Below are 23,726 nucleotides of genomic sequence, written 5' to 3'. Positions count from 1 at the left end.
GAAATATGATGTTTATCATATATCTTACACGGTATTTTACATATCCTTATTAGACAGGTCAAAAAACGAAAAAGCTGAAACCTTCCCGAGTCTTTTATTCTATAAATCATTCATAATTATTTATAAAACTCACAAGTTTGCTTAATTGGTTATGTTAATGAAATAAAGCGAAGTATCAATTACTGTTAATTATAAGCTTGGGAGTCAGTAAGAAGTTTACTCGTATTTCATTTAATTATGTGTTATGTTTAATTCATGTTCATAAAAACGACACACAATAAATCAAAATTAAGAACACGCTAACAAGAGAGTTCTGTTTTTCGGATGTGATTAATTTTGAATCTTAAATAAATAATACTACAGGCAATAAAATTTAAACCAGTTCATATTAAAATCGGAGCTACTGTTCAAAAAATAACGCACGAGTAACACGACCTTAACTTATTCCCTTTATACTAAGTCACGACACAGCGGCAAATGAACGCAAATAAAAACCCAGATTTCCATCACACAATATAAAACTATAGGTACGTTAAAAAACAACGGTATAGTCCACCGAAAACAAACAAAAGTATCGAGCACGCTCCCAATGAATTTAAAAATCGAAAAAGTTGCTCGCCAAACAAAACACGCACTAAATGCGGAGGATTTAATGAAGTAGAAAATACAGAAACTGATTGAAATATAATTTAGCAAAGAATAACATTGACTATAATAACCTCATAGTCACTCGATTCTGTTAAGATAGACTGTAGAGTGTAGACATTTATTTCCACTTTTGCAAAACAATAAAACAGTTATGATACCCCACACCACCCACGATAGAAACAGACAGTTAAAAATAAATTAAAAAAAGACTAAAGTAAACATTTCCAATCGCTGTATCCTCGGAGATTTCCGAGACGGAATTGAATTTGCATGAGCGGATGAAAAAGAACATTGCAAATCGCGCACCCACACCTCACTGGCATTCTCCGTTCCTTTATTACATGCACATTTTACGAAGAGCCCGCATAACGTGACTCTTTTTTCATTTCGTGGATCTATATCGGAGAGGGACGGAATTGTCAATCCATTTTGAACTTCGGTTTATTGAACAATATTTGCATAAACTTGTTTAGGTCCTTTTGTCCAGGTAAAATCGTGACTTTTGCTCACAGCCACGCATGTCCCAAACTCACGACTTAACTGAGATGTAATCTGAGAACTGCGACACACGCTCCTTTCTATTTCTTTTTTGTGGCGAGCAGCGACCATATTTAGACTCAAAAGAGATATTTTTATCGTTGTAATTAATTATAATTCATCATTTAAGAATCATTTTAGTCACAGATTTTAGTCAATGTTACATTCTTTAGGTATGTTAAAAAAAACTTTTTTAAATACACTGTCAAAGAGTGATTAGCACAGTTGAGTTATAGTCTAAATATCCAAACGCAGCCGTAACAAATCGAGTTTAGATCGGTTAAATAAACGCCGCAGCCCATTAATGCTATTGGTGCCCGGAACGCTGGTATGTTAACTGAGCCAGAAATAAAGCTTAACCCGATTGCGGGAACACAACGCAGCGACATTACATCGAGGAAATAGTTAAATATCGTATTTCAATAGTTCCTGGAAATAAAATTTCAAATGTACGAACTGACCACCGTCGGATAGTAATAATGACCTCTGTAGGGTATCCTAATATTTGTTCACGAGCACCTCAGAACGGATTCTAACAATATTTGTTTTGTACGACTGCTTCCCAAAAGTGTATTTTCTCACTCAACAACTCCCAGTGTTCGACGCCCGTGAGGGTGATTCGGTATTTACTCGAGCAAGACTTTTGAAGCAAATATCGAAATATCGAGTGCCGTATTGGTTCACAACACACACGATAAAATAAATGCCAATTCATCGAAGCATTCCTGTCGTAATAAATGAAAATATATATGGGGTACTTACTTAAAATTAAGCTGTAATTCTATATGTTATTCTCTTTAAACAAAACTATTGTGTACGCTATACGCATACATAAACAAAAACGAATTCGGATTTAAAATTTAAATTTTACAACATGCGGGTCCTGAATCGGATCGCCGCAGGAGGCATAGAACCCGCGGGGCCATGAGTCGCTACAACATCCTTACTTCACGCTGAGATACATACGAATTCACTTCCAAGCTTGTTCGACTTAAAATCCTCGATCAATTCACGTCAAGATGTTTTGTCAGTTACTGGAAAAACGATTCATAAACCACTAAAGGCCAAACAGCAAACAGAAATAAATAACACACATCCTCAGCATAAAGATATCACTTCAGCATTGTTTAAACGTGCCAAATCCCCGCTGGGTTGAAACGCTCATGGTGGTCCAAACAGATAAGGTACGAACGACCTGATGGTTATCTTAAAAATATGTATGCTAAAAATATTATTGCTAAAAGAAATGTTTAAAATATTAATCGAGTTGACATTTCCAAGGGATAAACAACGTTTAACGAGTTCTTATTTAAAAAAAAAACACAATACAACAACATGTATTTCCAGAGATTTTAACGTATATTACAATCGAAGCCCAGCACATTACATTAGCAGTAAACTTCAGGGATAGACATAAATCTTAGGACACTATATGCCGCGATCGACCATAAAGCGTAAAATAGGCATTCGTCAATCCCAGTGACGGAGGCCAATAAAATGTTATTATTTAGAAGCTCATAACAGCAAGATTTACTGATCATAAAATAAGTGAGGTCGACCGCATCCTTTCTAGTGAATAATAATTCTTTGTCCGCAGCGATGGCACTGGATTTTCAAGTGGCAAGAGTAAAGTTGGATAGGCATTTAAGTCTTCATTTAAAGGCACATGATGGATACGTTCGAGTGGGAGCCATATCCGGTGCAAGCAAATTTAACTTCGAATAGGCTTGTTTATTCAGGGGTGCACTGAACCATTAAACACCAGCCGTAACAACGTCGACCGCGTTAAATTCTTCAATACTATCATAATGCTCAAGTTTAATTGCTTTCTTACGAACCTATAAAAATTATAAGTGGCCGTGGAGTTCAATATTTTAGAGCGGCTCCTACTTTACTTAGACCGAAACGCCGATAAATTAGAATTATTACCAGTCGTTATAGTTAACGTTGTTAATAGATTACGGTTATCAACAACAAATGTTAGAACATAAGCTCGCAATAGGTTTCTTATTATCATCAATTTTACCATTGCCTTTTCAATGAGTTTAATCAAAATTAAAGAATAAGAATGCAATGATTTACTAGAAAATATAACATAAGTTTTACTTTGTATTGTAATTTGTAACTAAATATTTTAAGATATTAATTTTATTGAAGACTAGGTTTCCGCCCGCGGCTTCGCCCGCGCAGTCAAAGAAAAAACCATAGTTCCCGTTCCCGTGGGATTTCCGGGATTGCGTCATTTTCCCGGGATAAAAAGTAGCCTATGTCCTTTCTCGGGTATCAAAATATTTCCATATCAAATTTTATGAAAATTGGTTCAGTAGTTTAGGCGTGATTGAGTAACAGACAGACAGACAAAGTTACTTTCGCATTTATAATATTAGTATGGATTACTTATTCATAGCCTTAACAATTACTCTTTATTTTTTGTCTATATGGCAACAAAAAATCAATTTTATTGCAACCTCATTGATTAATTTGTTCTGCCACTAAAATCCACTCTGCGGGACCAAAAAGTGTCCCAACGGAGCGTCGTATTCGATTTCTGGTCCTTTATTTATGGTGTGCCATTCTTTTCGAGCTGTATGATTTACAGCCGGCGTAACAATAGCAACTGCCTTATTATGACGTGCTGGCTGCTCTAAACATTGTGCCAGAGTATTTTTATACGTTTGATTGTGTGCTGTTTGTTTGTTTTGGGTCCTTTTCCCTAAACGCTGTATTGTCGCGAAGCTGTGACACAATTGACTGGTGCCATATTTCACGCTCCTTAATTATAACAATGCTGAATGTAAAATATTTTGGACTCGTACATAGAACGTATTTTTTTTCCAGAGATACGTTAGCTTTCTAATTTCATGGTTAGACATCGTACTAATTGTATTTACCTAGATTTCCATGAAACGAGTTACGCCTTAACTTAAAACAAACAAAAAGCTTCGATCTATGCAAGTAGGTGCTTAAGGTTATCGCGCTGTTAACGAGGGAAAGAATGGTATTGATAATGGTAGATCGTGTTTAGACCTGATTAGAGCTGAAGATGTTAATAAAAAAGTACACAACTGTAGGTAGTAAGTAGGAGGGACCCGTGAGTATAGTAAACGGTTACGCCTTAGTTATTTGCGTGGGGGGAGATGGTGGGGCACGTGTGTGGTCCTACCTACGCGCTAGTATATCTTTTGCTTTTTAGTTCAAAAATATCGTGCTAAGATAAGACGTAAAATACAAATATAATTCAAATCGTGCAACGTTACTTTATGCGTCATACAACTGAGAAACAAACTGACAGCTGAAAGAGATACGAGGCGAAAACGTATGAGGTTCATTTCTTAGTTCTCGTAAGTGCATTCAACAATTTAGATAAAGCTCAGGTAACACAAAACATTGCGAATACGAGAGCAAAACCTGCTATTACTGTGATGTCCCTCATAAATAACAGTATTCACTCTCGTAATAATGCGCGTGAAACCAACACAATAGTTTATTACACATTTTATTTACACATTCTGCTTTAGCACCGAGGGTCACGTGGCTCTTCCCATCCGCCTATTCAATTATGGCGCATACAAAACTAAATTGTCATAGCGTTATCCCTAATGTGACATTTCTGAGCTTTGAATAAACACGGTCGGTAAATGAAATACTAGTCGTGTGGCATCACAACAGGAGTCCTAATATTTTTATGTGGCGTATGGTGACACACCGAGACAATAGCTCTCCATGATTAAATAAAACGAAAGCTAGTTTAAGCGTGGGATAATGTTATGTCGTAAATAAGCGATGTATATTTACTAAAATAATGGTATAATATTCGACGTTAACGATTCTCGAATGCTATTTCTGTAGCATTCTTCCTCAGATCATCGATCATGGTTGGGGGCTGTCAGATTTTAAACTGAGCTCGAACTGACTCGTCAACGGTGGCATGTGATGGACATCGGGACGGGCCGACGGCTTGCCAGTTAGAGAAGGGTATCCGTTAACTGACCGGTTACCCCTCCTTATCTACGGGTCAAAGTTTAGGCAATCCTTCAAGATTGACTCTCTATTTTTATATTAAAAAAGCGATGCTAAAGGTGACGCAAAGTTATTAAAATAAGAAATTACGTTTGGAATATATTTTAATTGTGTGTTTAATGTTTTTTAGTATTAAGAACTTACTATTTATTCATAAGAAAATACTAAACTTTAAGCATAATCTGCCAATAAGCAATTATTTGGAATCCATATCTCATTTCCAAATTAAGGGAGCGAGAAGCATTCCTGTAATGTTTTCGTCCAAGTTAAAGCTACAATAACGATACCAGAGTGCTAGCGTGGGCCGTGTTCATCTTGGAGGTGTTTTATCAACCATTGTCTCACCCCACGTCCCGTGAGACTCTGAGCTCTCACAAGTGATTATTTCTGACACTATATTGAAATTGGAAAGAGTATTGTCTACCCTGGGCTCACGTAACAAATTGTAAGGCATCTATGCGCTGCGGAAACATTTTTGTAATCTATGCTTTGCTCTCGTAATGTTTAGTCTCGCGAAAGATACACTTTATTATGTTAATATCCATGGGAATTGCAAGTGACGCGACAATATTGGAGTATTTCATATCTATTTGTTTAATATCTACTCTTCAAAGATTTGAAAAAATCGCTAGGCAGAGTTATTCAAATTAGTAAAGGCTTGTTAAGAGACCAATAACATTGCAGTCTAGACTGATTCTCGGAAAGTTAGTACGACACACCAAGCAATATCAGAGATTACTAAACACTTACTGCGTGCAATACGTTGAACAATGTTAAATACTCGACACTGGCAACTATCGCAGAAAGGACACGAGCTCAACACCACATACCTACCCGCAGAGTAGCGCGCGCGCACGCTCGTTGATCGATCGAAGCTTTTTGTCGTGTTGACGTCTCCATCCATTCTGGAGCAAATTGCCGCACAAGGGCTAACACAAAAGCCGTGCCGTGATTGAACGAAGACCTACCTATTATTCCGAATAAAACCAACTATCGATCACTCGGAAACTAATTTTAAAGTGTCTCTCTAGCATGTATATTGTATTGTTAGCGCTGATGTATTGGTAACGTGACTTCTCACTTTATACGTTTTATTCTAATGCAATTTCAAGAAATCTTAACATCTGATAGGTACTGCTTTGACCAGATTTTAAAAACATACCTGTCACGTCTTATGTTTTTATGTCCATTTATTATAATTTTCCGTACAACAGTTACAGTTACAAAAACGCAAATAAATTATTCAAACAGTCCAAGAAAATTCGAATTATTTATTCAAACTAATTCTCTTTAAATGACACGCATGCTTTGCAAGCAAATTAGCCTGTACCGTGTACACGGAGCTTTCGCGTTATTTATAAAGATCTATTTATTCAGCTGTAGACTGACCTGGATACGCGTGTCGTTCTGTTTGTTTTCTAATGGCCAGGTATAATCACTGTGCTTTTGTTTAAGCGGTTAATCTGGTTCAGCTCCTGAAACGCTTATAAGGAGAACCAGGTGGTTATCTAAAATCTTGCTCAAACACAAAGCTAATAATAATAGATGCATATTAACCATAATTATACGCTTACGACATCGATAAACTGTTTGCTTTATGAGCTCTCCCACACGCCCTAGCCGTTGAAAGAGCAGTAACGGTATATTAATTGCCTAGTCACTTAAAAATTAAAATGGCAATCAATCATTGTACACAAGTGAAAAATAATTAATCTTTGCAAGCATTTCCTACTTTCACGAGAGTCGGTGATTGCTTCAGCACGACACGAGAGGATTACATGTTAAAAGTATAAAATGCACCTACAAGAAATGAACTGAGAATCGTGTAGAAGTGAATTAATAAATAGGTGAACTAATATCGGCGGCTCGCAAAGACTGAGCAAACAATTACATGAAAGATAGGCATATTATAATGACCTAAAGGAATGTTAAAAAGGGTCTCTGCAAAGACACCACAAATGATAAATGTATTAAATATCAATTATCGATAAAAAAAGTTATCTTACAACTCGCGAACACAGACACTTTTAATGTAAGGGCAATTTAAAATACTCATACGATGTAATATGTCAAAGAAAACGGTTGGTAAACATGGGTAATGCAATTAAAGTTAGTACTTACGTACAATTTATATTAGTATAACTATAGGGTATAGACCACCAGTATAAAATCAATTCTACGAGAGATATTGTATGTACAAACTACAAAGACTAATTTCAAAATTGTAAAAGAAAGTCCTAACTTCTAACCTACCAGAAATTCCAAACCTTTTAAGGTGAACATGAGTACCTTTTTTTATTATTTTTTATTATAATAGGACTATTTTATTATAAACCGTATTTTCTAGTGGAATAAAAACGTGGAAAGTGACATCATTAGTTCATCCAGACCATTGCATGGAATTATCCCTATTAAGTTCATTCGAGTTCGTTGCAACTAGGGAATCCAATCCCGCAAACGCGGGATCCCGCTACTGCGGGATCCCGCACCTTTTTTGCGGGATCAAAAATGCGGGATTACTCATGCGGGATCCCGCAAGTTCGCGGGATTGAAAAAAAGTAAGAAAAATAGGCTCAGACGATGATCGGGACTATTATCGGACGGAACGGAACGTAATCAATGTCAGTTCCAGTAGGAAATAATATTGTAATACTGTGGTTCCAGTAGGTACTCTATGACTGGGGATTCCCCTACGGGCTACGGCGCACGGGGATTTAACTTTGCGCGTACTGAATGGGTGGCAGAGTCTAGAGCTGCTGTGCGTGTACCCACTCGAGATAATTCAACTGATTTGATATTGACACTTTTTGAATGTGGAGGGAATAGGGGGAAGTATTTGGAAGCTGTTTATACTTATGTAAAGTCAATTCCGCCTAAAAGTGTGGAAGCCGAGCGTGCTTTTTCCGCCGCTGGCTATTTATGCAACAAGATAAGATCAAATCTAAAAGATGAAACGTTAGATACTTTATCATTTCTTCGAAAGTATTTTCATAAAAAAAATAAGCTGATTTTAAATGCCTCTAAAACCAATGAATATGTTCTATTTCAAATAAAAATTTAAATATGAAACGTGAAATATTGTGAATATTGTATTGTCTTAAACATCATTATATTTAATTTATAATATAAGTGATAACTTTGCTTCATGTTGATAAGAATAATTAAAAATATTTGTGTGTATTTTCTTTCTTTAAATAATTACATGAAACAAAAATTATAATAATTAAAATCAATCCCGCAAATCCCGCGGGATCCGCGGGATTGATGATCTTAATCCCGCAGGCTTGCGGGATCGCGATTTTGATGCGGGATTGGATTCTCTAGTTGCAACATATTACGATACCATAAAAGAAATAATCTATGCTATTACTATTCAAAAAGGGAGTAGCAAACAATTTAATTATTCTGATAGAGCTACAAGAGACTTTAAAAACAACGATATGTAGACTTATTGTATGCATTTTGCAAATCAAATTTGTACACTATACTAAACTGTAATAAAAAGGATATACATAAAATGAATATATTTCATATATATTTGACATAAGAAAAGATATAGAAAAACAAAAAATCACATCCGGTTATTGTTAACACAATACACAATATGGAAATGACTAAATCATTTAAGAATTTAAAACTTTAAATCCCAACCAAAAAGTGAAAAGTGAATAAGAGATTAAATAATAAATATCAATAAAAATACTATAGATGATAAATTTTAATTAAGGTAGTTAAAAAGTAAACAAACATTTAAATGAAAGAAAAACTAGAAAATGCCCAATATCCACTTCATCATATCATCGTATTATCGCAGACGAGTCATATTAAGCGTGCTTCATGTCTAATTCGCACAAATCCAATAGCGATCTATAGACACTCGTTTGATCGAATAACGAAGCATCAGGGATCGCATTAATTAATAACAAACAAACGTCAAGTCACTTACTCCCGCTACGACTGTGAGTTGTGACGAATGCACGCATGGAGTATCACAATGGTTTACAAAGCGAAGCCTCGGCTAAGCCGCTATACCTAATTGAAAACGAGTTGCATATTCATGTTACAGGCATAATCCCGCTATAACCCGCAGCTCCCATGCACCTAATTCTATTTCTGCCGTCTGCATGCACCCGTAAGTGCCTTTAACTTAAGTAGATTTAGTGCTGTACGATATAACATCCTTTGCAATTTAATACTATCCGGAGATACGGTTTGATTTTGGTAATGCAATTTTCAAACATCTCTGTACCTAGACTTTATATTGTTTAAATATATTGTGATTCAGGTAGTTGGATTTAAATTAGAGTATCTACATTACTAAGCTATCTCTACAGGACTCTGCTTGATAATTTATATTCATAGAAAATCAAACATTAAAACTGTCGACGGAATGGGATTTTAATTAAGCCTCTTTATTCCTAACACGCGAGATCATGTCCTCTGTAAGCCGCACTCGACGGGGATGACACATAACACGCGGATGGATTAAAAACTCCCATCGCCCGTGAAATTAAATTTATTTAGGACCCACTCCACATCACCCCGGACGTCAACATTATTTACATAAAAAAATAGTTTAGGACGTACGCCCGTATTTATACAGAACCGACGCGAGATGATGTTATTGAAATATTTCATTGTTAGTGCCTTTAACAAGTTCGCTCTGAGGGGACGAGATCCGTATGGAGCGCTCCTCGTTAATAGTATTTATTAAAATAACAATACACTATTCCGGTCGCGTTTTATTATTCGTTCTCTAAAATAAACTGTTGAAGGATAAGGCACGAAGGATGCTCGCAGACACACTGAGTGATATTGGCATAGGTCGGAAAAAAAATCAAGATCGACCATTCAGATAACATTCCAAGATAACGCCGCGACGATTTTGTTGTTAGTGGGCTTTCTTTACATTTCCATAGCAAAAATAGAGTGATAAGTTTTTACGTTTTAAACCCATAAAAGTATTTTTACTTAAGTAAATCTTAAAAGGTCTAAAATGCATATTAATGGCAATTAACCTATTTTTATGTTATCACTTTTTAAGAGAAAGACAACGGATGCAAGATACCGTGTGAAGGAGGTTACCGTGTCTAGACGAAACCTTATACAAGCATGATATAGTGTTACAGCCTTCAATTTTTCATTTTTTACCCACGAAGAAACCCAAAACTGTGAAAAAATATCACCTTACCGCCAGATGCGTGAGGTAATTATTTTTCGTTAACAAATTAGGAATAAAACAAGTTCAATTACCGTTCAATTCTGAACGAAACAATTTTGCGGTTTGATTTGATTCTGCGGTAGTAACTAGCTATTCTATTGTTTTTTTTTTAACTACAGATCTCAGTGTAGCCATACAATTATTACTCTCAGAATAATTTCAAGGAACATTACGTTGCACCTACGCGCTTGTTAGACTTGAAACTATTCTCTTTATTGTATGGTTCTAATAACATCTAATTTTCAATCTTTGAATTAATATATTTTTCATCCAGACCAAGTAGATATGTATTATTTAACAACTAATATTATGGCATCTAACAATTCTTATCTAGTGAACAGTATTTAGGAATTGTTTAATTTAGATACCGTGCAGTTCGACCACTGCAATACATTTCCACGTAATAAATTAACCAACACATACTACAGAAATAAGATCGAAATTCATAATATGTAATATCCCTTGGAAATATTAGCAAGAACGTGTTACCCTACACTTGGCGAGACGTAGAGAATTTAGATGAGCGATAGTGCTCCGCCATAAACTATGCGGTTCTGATACCGAGTCAGCAGCCGAGCCGACTCCCGACGCCCTTATCAGCACTGCTTTATGTTCATAGCGCAAAATATCTAGGAAATAGGCTGGTATGTTCTGCTTTAGTTATTATTTGAGACAGAAAGCAATTTCGAGCAATATGAATCTGGTCAAAAATGTTATTGTGATCCCTGTAGGCAATGCATGATAAAATTATGTAATTTAAGTATTAGACTTGTAATCATTAAAACCTCTAAGCATAAAGTACTCTTTTGTCTAGGCAATTTCCTACGAATAGTGGCTTTTCACCCTGTGCCTTTTTTAACATTAAAAAAATGTGCATAATATAATATTGTATATGCCTTATTCATGTATCATTATTTATCGAATAGTCGTAAACCACACCGGTCATAAAAGCCAAAAACGAATTCTCAGTAGCATTCAATAGACATCGAATGCAATCGCAGCTTAGTCCCCTAGTAAAATAAGAATAATTTCGGTAGATTTATTCGATTGGCCCGTAGAATCACCATAAACGTCATCTTGTTACAAACGACTCCCGGAGTGCGATGGAGCCCCGAGATATGGCTTCGTGGAGACCAACTTAGATTATGATTTTAAGTTCTGATATAAAATATGCCCACTTGTTATGAGAACTCCTTGTTCACTCGAGAACATGGAAAAGATATTAATTTATGATAATATGTTTACCTGCCTCTACTTTATTATGGTCAGAAGAAGAAGCTAAAATAATGTGAACTGCTTTTATTGACTTTTTTTTAATATTTTTAACGTTATATCTAGCACAACACCTTTTACTCTAATTATGCTTAATTCAAAAAGATTTATTGGTACAATTTCTAGAGGCGCGGACGCAGAAGGTCCTTTGTTATCAACACAAGAGAAGTGAGTCGTTAAGTACGTAGTTTTGTAGAATTCTAATTCAAATTTTGACCAAGAACAATAGGCAGCTGGCATGGTCGTTGTGACAAAGATGGATAACTGGGCCGGCAGGTTGTCACAAAAGAATTTAGACAAAAAATATACACTTGTAGCGTTTTACCTGCGTTTCAGATGCGTAAAGGCATCTTTGATTTACGCAAGCTTTTGATATAATGTTTGGTCCCAAACTAATTAACAATTACGTAAACAGTACTTAGGTATATGGAGTGTGCTGAAGAACATTAGGAATAGTTAAAAGGCTTATTAGACCACCCAATTTTTAGGGACCCTAACTAAGAGTGGTGTAATAAGACTTAGGGAGTTAGTGTCCCGATTTAGGGCGATCGGGTCTGCCCGATCTGCCTAGCTCCCTAAGCGCCCTGCAAATTGGGTAATGTAATAACGTTTAGGGCGGTTAGGGAGCTCAGTTGCCGCGCGACTAGTGCGTGGAGTGGCTGCTTTTGTATGTTAGGTGTCACCAAACTTCCCTACTACAGGTTTATATAACTTAAAAGGGAAGTTCCAAATGTTTGTGCTCACACCGCCATGTTAACAAATAAATAAATTGTTTAAATCAATTGTTTATTTAATTGTTTTAAAACTCAACAAGTGTTCAAATTGTTCTGCACCTACTCTAATTAATTCATTAAAACTCCCGGTTCAAGCACGCTTAGTATTTGCATATTTGAAAGCTTTTCACGTAACCGCAAATACTCTTTCACCCAGATCTTTCTCTTCTTTTTTTAATATTTGTTATTGCGTCAACGGTTGCCACTGCTACAGCAACTTTTTGAAGTTTCGATACTGACGGCGGCATAATGTAAAATGCAACAAATAACAATACGTTTATCTCTCTAGACATTCGCGTATAAACTGAGTTAGGGCCCAATTCGCAGAGAAGTGTAATAAGCGCCACACTAACTAGGGAACACGCCCACCCTAGATGCAGGGCCCTTCATATCGGGTAGTGTAATAAGCCTTTAAACCTAAAACAAGGTAAAGTATTGTTTTAGGGAGTATTAGTACCTACCTAATAGATATTATATTTTGTGTCAAGTTTCATACAAAAGTTTGATAGGTGCATATGTATTAGAATTGTTTTATATCGTAAAATTAATTTGAAAATTTTGTAACCAGTTATTTTGCAATTCAAAATAAAATGTGTTGTCCACGTCTTTAAACTTATATTGATAAGCCATTGTAACCCTTTGCAAGCAGGTGTTAAGATCGAAAATAAGATAACAAATACCAAATAATGGCTATTGTAGTTCGCCACACGCCATATTTCAAGAAGGCCTGTTTTGTCGCCATTTTCAATAATAACGAAAATCTTAAGCCGGATTAAATTTGGATCAGGGTGCTAATGTCTATTGAATTTAAAATTGGCGTGAAATAACAAAAGAATTTAAATTCCACTTTTGCAGGTTCGCTGAAGATAACACGATAAAATAATCTATAGGTAATTTCTCGTGTACCATCCAGCTCATCATCTTTAATATTTTTGCTATTAGTTATATTAGGTATATTAGGTATTACGATTACTTACTTACCTACCTCATTAAATTATTGTGATTCATTGAAGTTTGTGTCGGAAATCGGAATTAGTAGCGTACCTAGATAGGTAACTAAGTACTTACATAGGTACATTTAGTATTAAATACTTTATACCTTCAGCTTTGTACCTACTAATATAAATGTGTAAATGCTTAGATCATTTACAAAACGTATTTTAATTGCCCGTATTTGACAGTTTACGTGACATTTTAATATTTTAATGGATAAGTTTTATCCAAGCATTGAAAAATCGGCCCTTAATGATCTAAGTGTAAATGTGTGATATTCTAGTACCGATTTTTTTTTTAATTTATGATATTCAAGAATACATTGGGATAAGGCTCTAGTGAGCTATCTGTTTATCATAAATTCAGTACCTATAACTAAAAATAGGTAAGATACCTACGTTGCTGTCACATGCTCCTATCACAGTGATATCGATTTATCATAATCCTGATAACGAGTGCATACAGATTATATTACATCTACAGAAATGCGTCAAAAAGTTAGCAAACTTATAATACCTAATTTACGATTATAACCTGCGTGCATGTAAAATTTACTGGCAATTAACTTTATTTATATATTAATTAATAAGGTATGACGTCTTGTTATTTAGATATCTATGGGTAGTATGTAGTATGTATAACGTAATGGCACCGAATTCCGACCACTGATTGATACGGCTAAATGAATCCTTTAAAAGATAAATTAAATACTCTAGAGGTCATAAGAAAAAATGATATTATGAAAGATTACGAACTTATATTTTAAAATATGCACATAATTGTATTTCATAATAGCTTTTTATTACTTAAATTTGGATTTTAACTGTCACGACTGGAAATTAACTGAAAGCACCATTTTCCGACCGACTGAGTACAAATGCACGTGTTTCCGACCACTGAGTAGCTAGATTCCGACCAGCCAAATATTTTCTACTAAAATCAACTTTATGATAATAGAAATACAATGGAAATTCGTAAAAACCCGTTTCGTCTTTTCACTGCATCACGCGTGGACCGATTTCGATAATTCTTTTTTTATTATATTACTTGAAGTACGAGGATGGTTCTTATGGAGAGATATTTTAAATATGTACCACGGGCGAAGCCGGGGCGGACCGCTAGTTTTAAATAATATTTGAGCATTTATTAACTCTATGTTAGACTGTAGTAGCTCACTGGTCATCCACACTAATTTAGAATGTCCCATTGACTACTTTGCCCAATTCTAAAATCCATTTCACCAAAAGTATTATTTCAGCTAATGAGAATACTTCAGCCTCTTTTTTATCACTCATGATGATGACCTGAAATAAACGCATGCAATTTCACTCAAGCACAGCGCAAGCAAAAGCAACCCAGTTGGACGGAAACAGGGAAATTATATCGCACCTAGATTCCGACCAAACCTACATTTGCGTAATAAAGCCTCTAAACCGAAATTGATATTCATTTTTAGTTCATTTCTATTTCATATGTACACTTATAAAGATCTCACAATTTCGTAGTTATGCAATTATGTGTCATAAACGTAAAATATAGGGTTTTTAAACCAGACCGGTCTTTGTAAATGAATAACAAAAAAATCAAAAAAGAGTGTCAGTTAAAACGAATATTACAAATAATCCATTAAAGTTAGCATTGGTCGCATACAGGTGTTGTATATAAGCATAGCGTTTAGAATAAATTATTTAATACGAAACCTCCACAAAACAACATGCATAATAGAAAATTACCTTCTTTTAAAAAGTGCGTAATTCCTTTTACCGACCGATTCGGTCGGATTTCGGAATGTTGTTATTTTGACAAGCTCCTCATTCCGTCCATAATTATTTGTCCAAAAAAACGTATAAAAACACGCTATCTTTTCATTTATATTTTAAAATTAATAATTTAAAACACCAATTAAACGTTTAAAGTAAATTAACCACAAACTTATCAGAGTATTTAGCGTAAAAATCCACATGTTTATTTTCACCGTTTTATGTTTTTTTCACATTCAATCCAATACAAACTACACCCTCGCCTAGCTTTTGTTGGATTGACGAAATGTCGGTTAAAATTTTAAACCCAATTTTTTACAAATGACGTACGATAAGTGATTGGATCGAAAGCCTTCCGTTTCATGAGTGTCGCGCGTATTTTAAACGTTTTATCAAATAAAAATCAAAATGGTCGGATAGAGGAGGCTAGTCGGAAACCGGTGCCGTTACGTTAACTGTTCATACGTAATTTGGAGATGGAAGTTTTATGATAACGTTTTACGAAATTGTAAATTTAATAAAATAAATTAGGAATTGTAGGTATTGTCACAATAATTACAATATTAAATCTTTAAAATCAGATAGGTAAGTTTTTTATCAGTTTGGTCCATTATTTACAAAATAATATAACGTAGGTACAGGTACGTTACATCTAGGTATGTATTTTTTTTTTCATATAAATACGAGATACTTATGTCCAGAGACCAGAACAGAGAGAGAGGTTTTTTTGTAACTTACCCAGTAATCTCCATACTTCTTCACTGCTGAGATAAACGTTCAAATGCGCGAAGCACGCTGGCAACAACAGAAGATACACAAACCACCTCATTGTCTTAATTTAATTTCTAGCTTTAGTAATATTGGTCCCCGATATATTCAAACAATCACCGGCACATTTTGTTTCACATTTTCATCCACCGTCCAACATCGAGTCCTCTCTGACACAAGATACACTCGTTAAAACGAACAAATTCGAATGAAAACTAACACAAACGACCTTACTGCGCTATTTGAGTTCACAAGTCTTTGACTATATTCACGAAAATTCTCTTTTGTAATGTTATTACCACAAATTACGATTGTAAACAATCATAATCAAATTGTTATGCACAGAAAAAGATCGACACTACCTACACGTCAAGTGATCAAAACTAAACTGGTTCCTCAAACACGACACGGGTGACGGGGTTGGCTTTCGTAAATGACGCTCGCTGTCATGGTGGCAGTACACATTGGGCCAACGTGTTGGGCCAACGGGTTGGGCCAACGTGTAGAGAGCCACTTGGCGGTATGTTGGCTTCATTAGCATAATTGGCGCCAATATTGGCAGGCCAACCGAATGTTGTCGGTTTTTTGTGCACACATCAAAGGATCTTGGCGCGCTCCACAAACAGCGTTCACACGTTGGTGTCTTGTTCAGTTTGTTGTTACTCGTCAGCGGAGACAGTATCGTTGCGCGTCAATGAAATTTACGTTTAACCATGTTCCGATAGCGATGGCGGCGCCGAGGTTTTACAATTCGTAGAATTGTATCGACATGAAGGAATAATTTGGAATCCACGGCATGAACTACACAAAAATAAAACCATATGACTCAAAAAATTAGATGTTCTATTTTCTATTTATTATATTATTCTAGATGTTTTTCTTATCTCACTTTCATACAATGCGATAAAAAAATGAATATATTTATAAAATGAGTAAAATAGTATTAAAAAGTTACTTGTTCTTAAAAATTAAATAACAATATACAATGAGCATGATTTTGATCAAATTGTGCTTTATTGCCTACATAAATAATATTATCATTTAATATAATAATATCTAAAATCTAATCTTTAAAGTTTCGTTTTATAGGTAGTTAAAATTAAATTAAATGTACCTAAAATGTACACATTTTAAACATTTGAAAAAATCTAAACATAATAATGTTTTATTTATACAGATATAAAAAAGGACAATAGAGATTGGAAAATGGTATCATCGCAGACGGCAGAGTACACTCATTGTTATTGATGCACATGTACGTAATAATTAAACGCACTGTATAAATAAATTGCCGCGGCTGCAAGAACTTCTACGGACTACGTCCATCCTTGAAGCGCCAATGCAGAATGATCAGTACGCCAATGTGTGAACAGGAATCTTGATATCCTTCATTTTTTCCCAACACGTTGGCCCAACGCCTTGGCCCCATGTGTACTGCCGCTATCAGACGTCAGCTTGCTTATTTTTGTTAGTTTGGCCGGCATGCAAGTAATACATAGTCATACTAGATGGCGCTTTTTCAGAAATTTATAGCGCCATCTTTGTATCTTTTATAAAATCTCTAATAATGTTAATGTAGTGATGAGCAGTTGAATGAGCACTACGTCATACGTTATTCATTCTCATAGCTTCCAGTAGATGTCACATGTCAATAAAGTAAACAATTAAACAGGATAATAAATAAAAAAAATCAACGTATTTTAGACTTAAGTATGTATAGCATTATAATATTATCGGTAGTTTTATGCACTAGAATTAATTATTACTGGTCGCGCCAATATAAAAATATACGTAAATATATTCTCGATATGAAAGTGGACTGTATTTTGATCTACGTGGTGTTCGCAAAGAGGGATAGACAGGATCATACGGCACGTACCTCGTCGGAGGGAGTAGCGTCCAGAACACACGCGCCGCCACGCGGTCAGGGTCCTCCAGCTCGCGGCGGGCAAGAACGGCGTCCAGTCCCACACTCCACACAAACACACACGCGGCGGTGAGCGCGACCAAGGGCCGGGGCACGGGATACCCCGGTGATGTTACAAGGGCACAATGCCTGATGATCTAGAGAGCCTCGTGGAAGCTCTCCGGCGGTGGCCGAGTCCCGAACCTCGCGAAGGCACGGAGCGAACCCGACTGACTCCAGCGACACGAACGTCGCGTTCACGTCTTATTGGACGTGTCACGTGGTTAGTGACCACGCGATGATTGGTTGTGCTCGTATGTAGGGAAGGATGAAGAAACACACCACAAACAATAAATGTTTAATTTCTACATTTACTATTTTAATTATATTGGCGTTACCATATCCACCCGCCCTAAATGGGTCACCATTTAAAACCAATCATAAGATACAGCGAAAAACTATGACTCTAGGATCGCATAATGCGCGCGGGTTGATAAAAGTCCTAAGAGCCACGGCGGTAATATAAATAACAAGTTCTATGGCTCTAGGAGCGCAAAATGCGAGCGGGATAATAAAAAATCCTAAAAGTCACGGCGGAAATATAACTAACAAATTCTATGACTCTAGGATCGCGTAATGCGAGCGGGGTATATAAATTCCTAAAGTCACGGCGGTATTACAACTAACAAATTCTATGACTCTAGGATCGCCTAAAGCGAGCGGGGTATAAAAATTCCTAAAGTCACGGCGGTATTATAACTAAGAAATTATAAACGAAAGCGGTGCAAAAACTTAAAATTAAACTTAACTAACTGCGGTAATATACTAATGCGGTATAACTATTGTCTTGGAAGCGGACATAAACGAACGACCGGGCGAAGGTAAGCTCCCTTGGCGGTTCTAACTGTACAAACGCGCGCGACGTCGTCCTTTGAAGGATGTACTTTCTCTACGACGGCTAAAGGCCAGGTTAGGGGCGGTGCATTATCATTTATTACAACCACGACCGTTCCAGGAGCAATAGGTGTGGAAGGCGTATTCCATTTCTGCCTAACCTGCAAACCGTGTAAGTATTCCATTCTCCAACGTTTCCAAAACGACTGAACTAACTTGTCCAGTAGCGAATGCCTATCAAGCAAACTGACGTGATCAGGTTTGACTTGAGGCGCGGGTAAAGCTAATAAAAGCGCGGTTATTAAAATAACAAGAAACAAATGCGTTATGGTATTCATATATTTAATATGATAATAGTCAATGATCATGATAATTTTGTGATCATTGCGCGGTAATATCACTGGATGCTTATGTGCATATTCCAGGGCGGAATCGCTTAGACGTCCGATGAGGATAAGTCTGTTGCGAATAAAAGGCCTCAAGCGGTTGAGAGCCTGCGAATAAAATTTATAAAAGAGTATATTATAATACTCCTCTGCAAAATATTTATTTTGCAGGGCGGGAATAATTTTATTCTCAGCGAAATTAGGTCCTCTACGGTCATCATAAGACCGCGGCGGGTTAATAATATAAGGAACCTATAAATATAAAATACACGACGCGACGAGACGCGAAGGGCGGTATCGTATAAAGCGCAATGCTTTATAGGCGGGCACACAATGTGCGCTAATAATTTTCGTTCGGGAATGTCTGCAATAGACTCACCATCGAGACTCCTAGAGGCCAATCAGATGGGTCCGAACGAGCCCACTGGGATCCGTGTAACCACAGAGGGTGCGGTACGAGATTTTGTGGCGTAATGCCACGCGAAAGAATGTCAGCGGGATTTTCAATACCAGAAACATGGTAGAAATTATTTGATGGGATGTTATACACGACTGTGGGAGCAACGAAGCCCATCATGTCCCACAGGCGGGCGGCAATTGACAAGATGGAGTGCTTAGTGCACATCACATCGGCGGATGCGGTAATTTTAAAATAAAAACAATTATGAACAGTAGACCAATGCAGACCAAGTAATTTATGTTGCACGGTCTTATCAAACTCCACCGCGGAGGGTAAAAGTTTGTGCGAAGCGGGAAGATTATCTAACACATTTTTACTATTACTATTCCATTTAATAAGATCCCACTGAGCTCCCTTAAACAAATCGATGAGCTGCTTCGACGCGGAAACTGCTTCACATTCCGTGGGAATAGAGAAGGCGATATCATCCATATACAACGAGGAAGACGCAATGCCACTCGCGAGCGGATATTTCGCGCCGTCATCTTCTACGAGCTGTCTTACCGTGTTCAGTGCATGATAAGGACTAGACTTGATGCCGAAGCAAACTCGATTAAATTGATAAAGCAGCAGCGGATCCTGCGGGCTGAAACGATATAAAAAACATTGAAAACGACGATCAAACTCACGCACGAATATCTGCAGAAATTGTTGGCGGCAATCGGCGGTCATGGCAATCGCGTGGAGACGAAAACCTAAAATTATTGTAAACAAATTGCCTTGTAAATTCGGCCCAACATGCAGAAGGTCATTCAACGAACGCTGGCTTCCGGAAGTTGGCATGCTAGCATCTAAAACCATGCGCAGCTTAGTCGACGATTTATCCTCGCGCAGAACAGCGTGATGCGGTATAATATAAATAGGTGTAGGGTCACGCGGATCATACGGAGGCGCGGGTGATATATAATTTTTTGTTAGATAATCTTTTATGACGTCATCATATGCCAACCTTAATTTAGGTGAAGCTTGAAGCTTTCTTTCGAGGCACATGAAACGTTTTGCGGGCAATATTAAATGAGTCACCGAAAGTGGAGAAATCATCCTTCAATGGAAGCGAAACGATATATCTACCACTCACGGGATCGCGGGTTGTAGTTAATTTATAATATTCTTCACATTCAACATCATCGGGATGTTGAACGGGCGGTGCGGTAGGAAGCTCCTCGAGCTCCCAGAAACGCCTGACTAATGAGTCAATAGCGGCGGTCTCTTGAACGTGACAACACGTCAAGGGCGGTTTATGTATGTTAGGTATGGTGGGTACTGAACCCATTATTACATAGCCTAACACCGTGCGCAATGCAGCGGGCGCCGACGAGTCACGAGATGCATGAACTACGTCGGGGAGAAGCAGATGAGGGAACAGAGAAGCACCGATTAATAAATCGATTTTATTTGGCGTACCAAACTCTCATCTGCGAGCGGTAAGTGCGAAATATGCGATAAGACAGAAGTGTCTATAACAGCGGTAGGTAATAAATCCGTAACATGATCAACAACTAGCGGTGAAATATTAAAAGATATGTTGTTGTCAAGACGTGAATAAAATTTTATATTTACGGAATTACTATTTACAATTTTTTCTGAACCACCGAACCCCTTAATAATAGTACGTTTGGTTTTCTGCGGTTTAATACCTAAACGTTCACAACATTCATTCGTAATGAAGTGACTTTGCGAAGCGGAATCTAAAAGCGCGCGAATAACAAGCCGTTCGCCTTTACAATTATAAGATACGACTTCAGCGGTTGATAATAAAATAGTACATTGTTTATTCGCGGGCGCGTTGCATTGAAATGCGTTATCAGTATCAGCTGTATAGCTAGCGGTACATAGCGCAATGTCGGAGCGGACGCACTCGCCCGACGCGGACGGCGCAGGCAACGGCGGTGTGCTGCGCGGCGGGGGGTGAGACGCAGGCGCGGGAATGGAAGATTCGCGTTTCAAATGTAACATCGTATGATGTTTTAATTTACAAATGCGGCAATTAAAATTAGACGAACAACTAGAAACTCGATGTTTTATACTGAGACAATTTATACACGCGTTTCTATCCTTTACGTATTTCAAACGTTCCTGCGGACTCATTTTATGAAAACTCGAACATTTATATAAATTTTGATGCGTAATATTTGTACAAAGACAACTATATGCGGAATCAGCGGTTGTTACGTAAGACTGATACTTAGGCGGAGCAGACGAGATATTATTTGAACTGCGGTTATAATTATTATACTTTCGAGGCGGTTTATTTATTCCCGAATTTGTGGAAGGATGAATGCGTTCTAATACCTTCGCACGAGTTTGAATAAATTGAACTAAATTATCAAAAGTAGGCATTTCACTACCAAACTTTGTCTCGAAAGCGCGAACAGTATCTGAATCTAACTTCTTCAACGCGATATGAACAATCATTAAATCTGTAATATTATCTAACTTTATATTTTGAAAGGCGCGCACTGCGCTAATAAAGTTATCTGTAAATAAATCAAAGTTTGTTGCGGACGGAGAATGCAAAGGTTTAAAATCAAACATTTGATTTAAATACGCGGAAACCAACATACGTTTATCATCATATTTATCTTTTAAAGTTTGTAAAATTAAATTATAATTTTCAGCGGAGGGGGTTATACCAGCTATAACAGTTGTGGCCTTCCCCGTTAATTTACCTAGTAAATAATATAAACGCTCGGCATCTGTAAGGCCGGGATTGTTATGAACAACTGATTCAAAATTCGAAAGAAACAGCGGAAATGAGCGAATATCACCCGAAAATGGTACCAACTCGATAGGCGGCAATTTAGGCCTATTTTTATGCAAATTATTAATATCTCCGTGTGACGGACTTGGTTGCGAATATTGCGATTTAATTCTTATAACTCTGCTATATAAAGACTCGAATGCAACGAGGCTTTTATAATCAGGTTTCGCGGTAGGTGTTAATAATAATAAGCGAGTATTGTATTCGTCTAAACACTTTTCAAATTTTTCACGTAATGATTCTATCTGCGCGGACTCGTCAAGGAAACTTTCCATTAGCGAGGCGTTGTTATGAACGTTTAAAGACAAATCATACATTTGTTGCACCATTTCGAATATAACTTCGCGTTTAGCTAATAACATGGATAACTGCGAATCATTTATATCTTCCGAATCATTAACATCCGAAGCGTCACTATCAGGTAACTTAGTCATTTTCTTAGGCGGCATTTTTAATAACAAAAGTATATATTGAAACAGAGAATGTTACAATACAAGTTACAATAACAAGTAATACGACTAAATAAAGTAGGTCAGCGACGCAAGCGTAATATGAACCGAGTATGAATTTTCAATATGGTCGGATTATAACAGCGGATCGCGGAATGACCTAGATAACGTTATAAATTTCGAACGCGGGTAGCGGATAAATAAATATGATGAAATATGTTCGATTTATAATGATTTTAGCGTTATAACTGCGGATAAACGATATGAATATAGTTTTAATTAACTATTTTAATAATAATATACGCGTAACTTAATGTTACGGGCGGAATAAAATATATTTTAAGCAAAAAATAATAGATGACGCAATGTCGATCTATGCGGTATATTATAGTTATTTCACAATGAATGTACTATTAAATCGCTTATTAGGGCCTACAATGAGTATCCTAATAAGGGCGGGTTTAAAATATATTTTATATGAATAGTAGAAGACGCATTGTCGTTCTATTATATGCGGTATGTTAAATAGTATTTCGCATTGAAGATACTACTAATCGCTTATTAGGTCCTACACAATGAGTATCCTAATAAGGGCGGTGAAATCATCAGGTATTATCCTGCTCGAAGTGACCACTCAATGGTTACTATCCGGCTCGAAGGACCACTCAATGGTCGCGCCAATATAAAAATATACGTAAATATATTCTCGATATGAAAGTGGACTGTATTTTGATCTACGTGGTGTTCGCAAAGAGGGATAGACAGGATCATACGGCACGTACCTCGTCGGAGGGAGTAGCGTCCAGAACACACGCGCCGCCACGCGGTCAGGGTCCTCCAGCTCGCGGCGGGCAAGAACGGCGTCCAGTCCCACACTC

General features: G+C 36.9%; 1 protein-coding gene across 1 annotated transcript in view; it reads right to left on the bottom strand.

Annotated features, from left to right (window-relative positions):
* The window catches only part of dnt (tyrosine-protein kinase Dnt), a 37,714-nt gene extending 21,324 nt beyond the window's left edge, over positions 1-16,390 (bottom strand). Inside the window, exon 1 of the mRNA XM_090102584.1 lies at positions 15,963-16,390. Coding sequence (XP_089958710.1) covers positions 15,963-16,053 — 91 coding nt within the window. The 5' untranslated portion in view covers positions 16,054-16,390. The remainder of the gene's footprint in view (positions 1-15,962) is intronic.
* Positions 16,391-23,726: the final 7,336 nt, after the last annotated feature.

This window comes from Colias eurytheme, chromosome 6 (assembly GCF_061535395.1).
Source record: "Colias eurytheme isolate Ceu_HAF_F1 chromosome 6, ilColEury1 Martin Lab GWU primary, whole genome shotgun sequence".
NCBI lineage: Eukaryota > Metazoa > Arthropoda > Insecta > Lepidoptera > Pieridae > Colias > Colias eurytheme.
The sequence above is the reverse complement of the archived record's forward strand: the minus strand, read 5'-3'. Positions and strand labels throughout refer to the sequence as shown.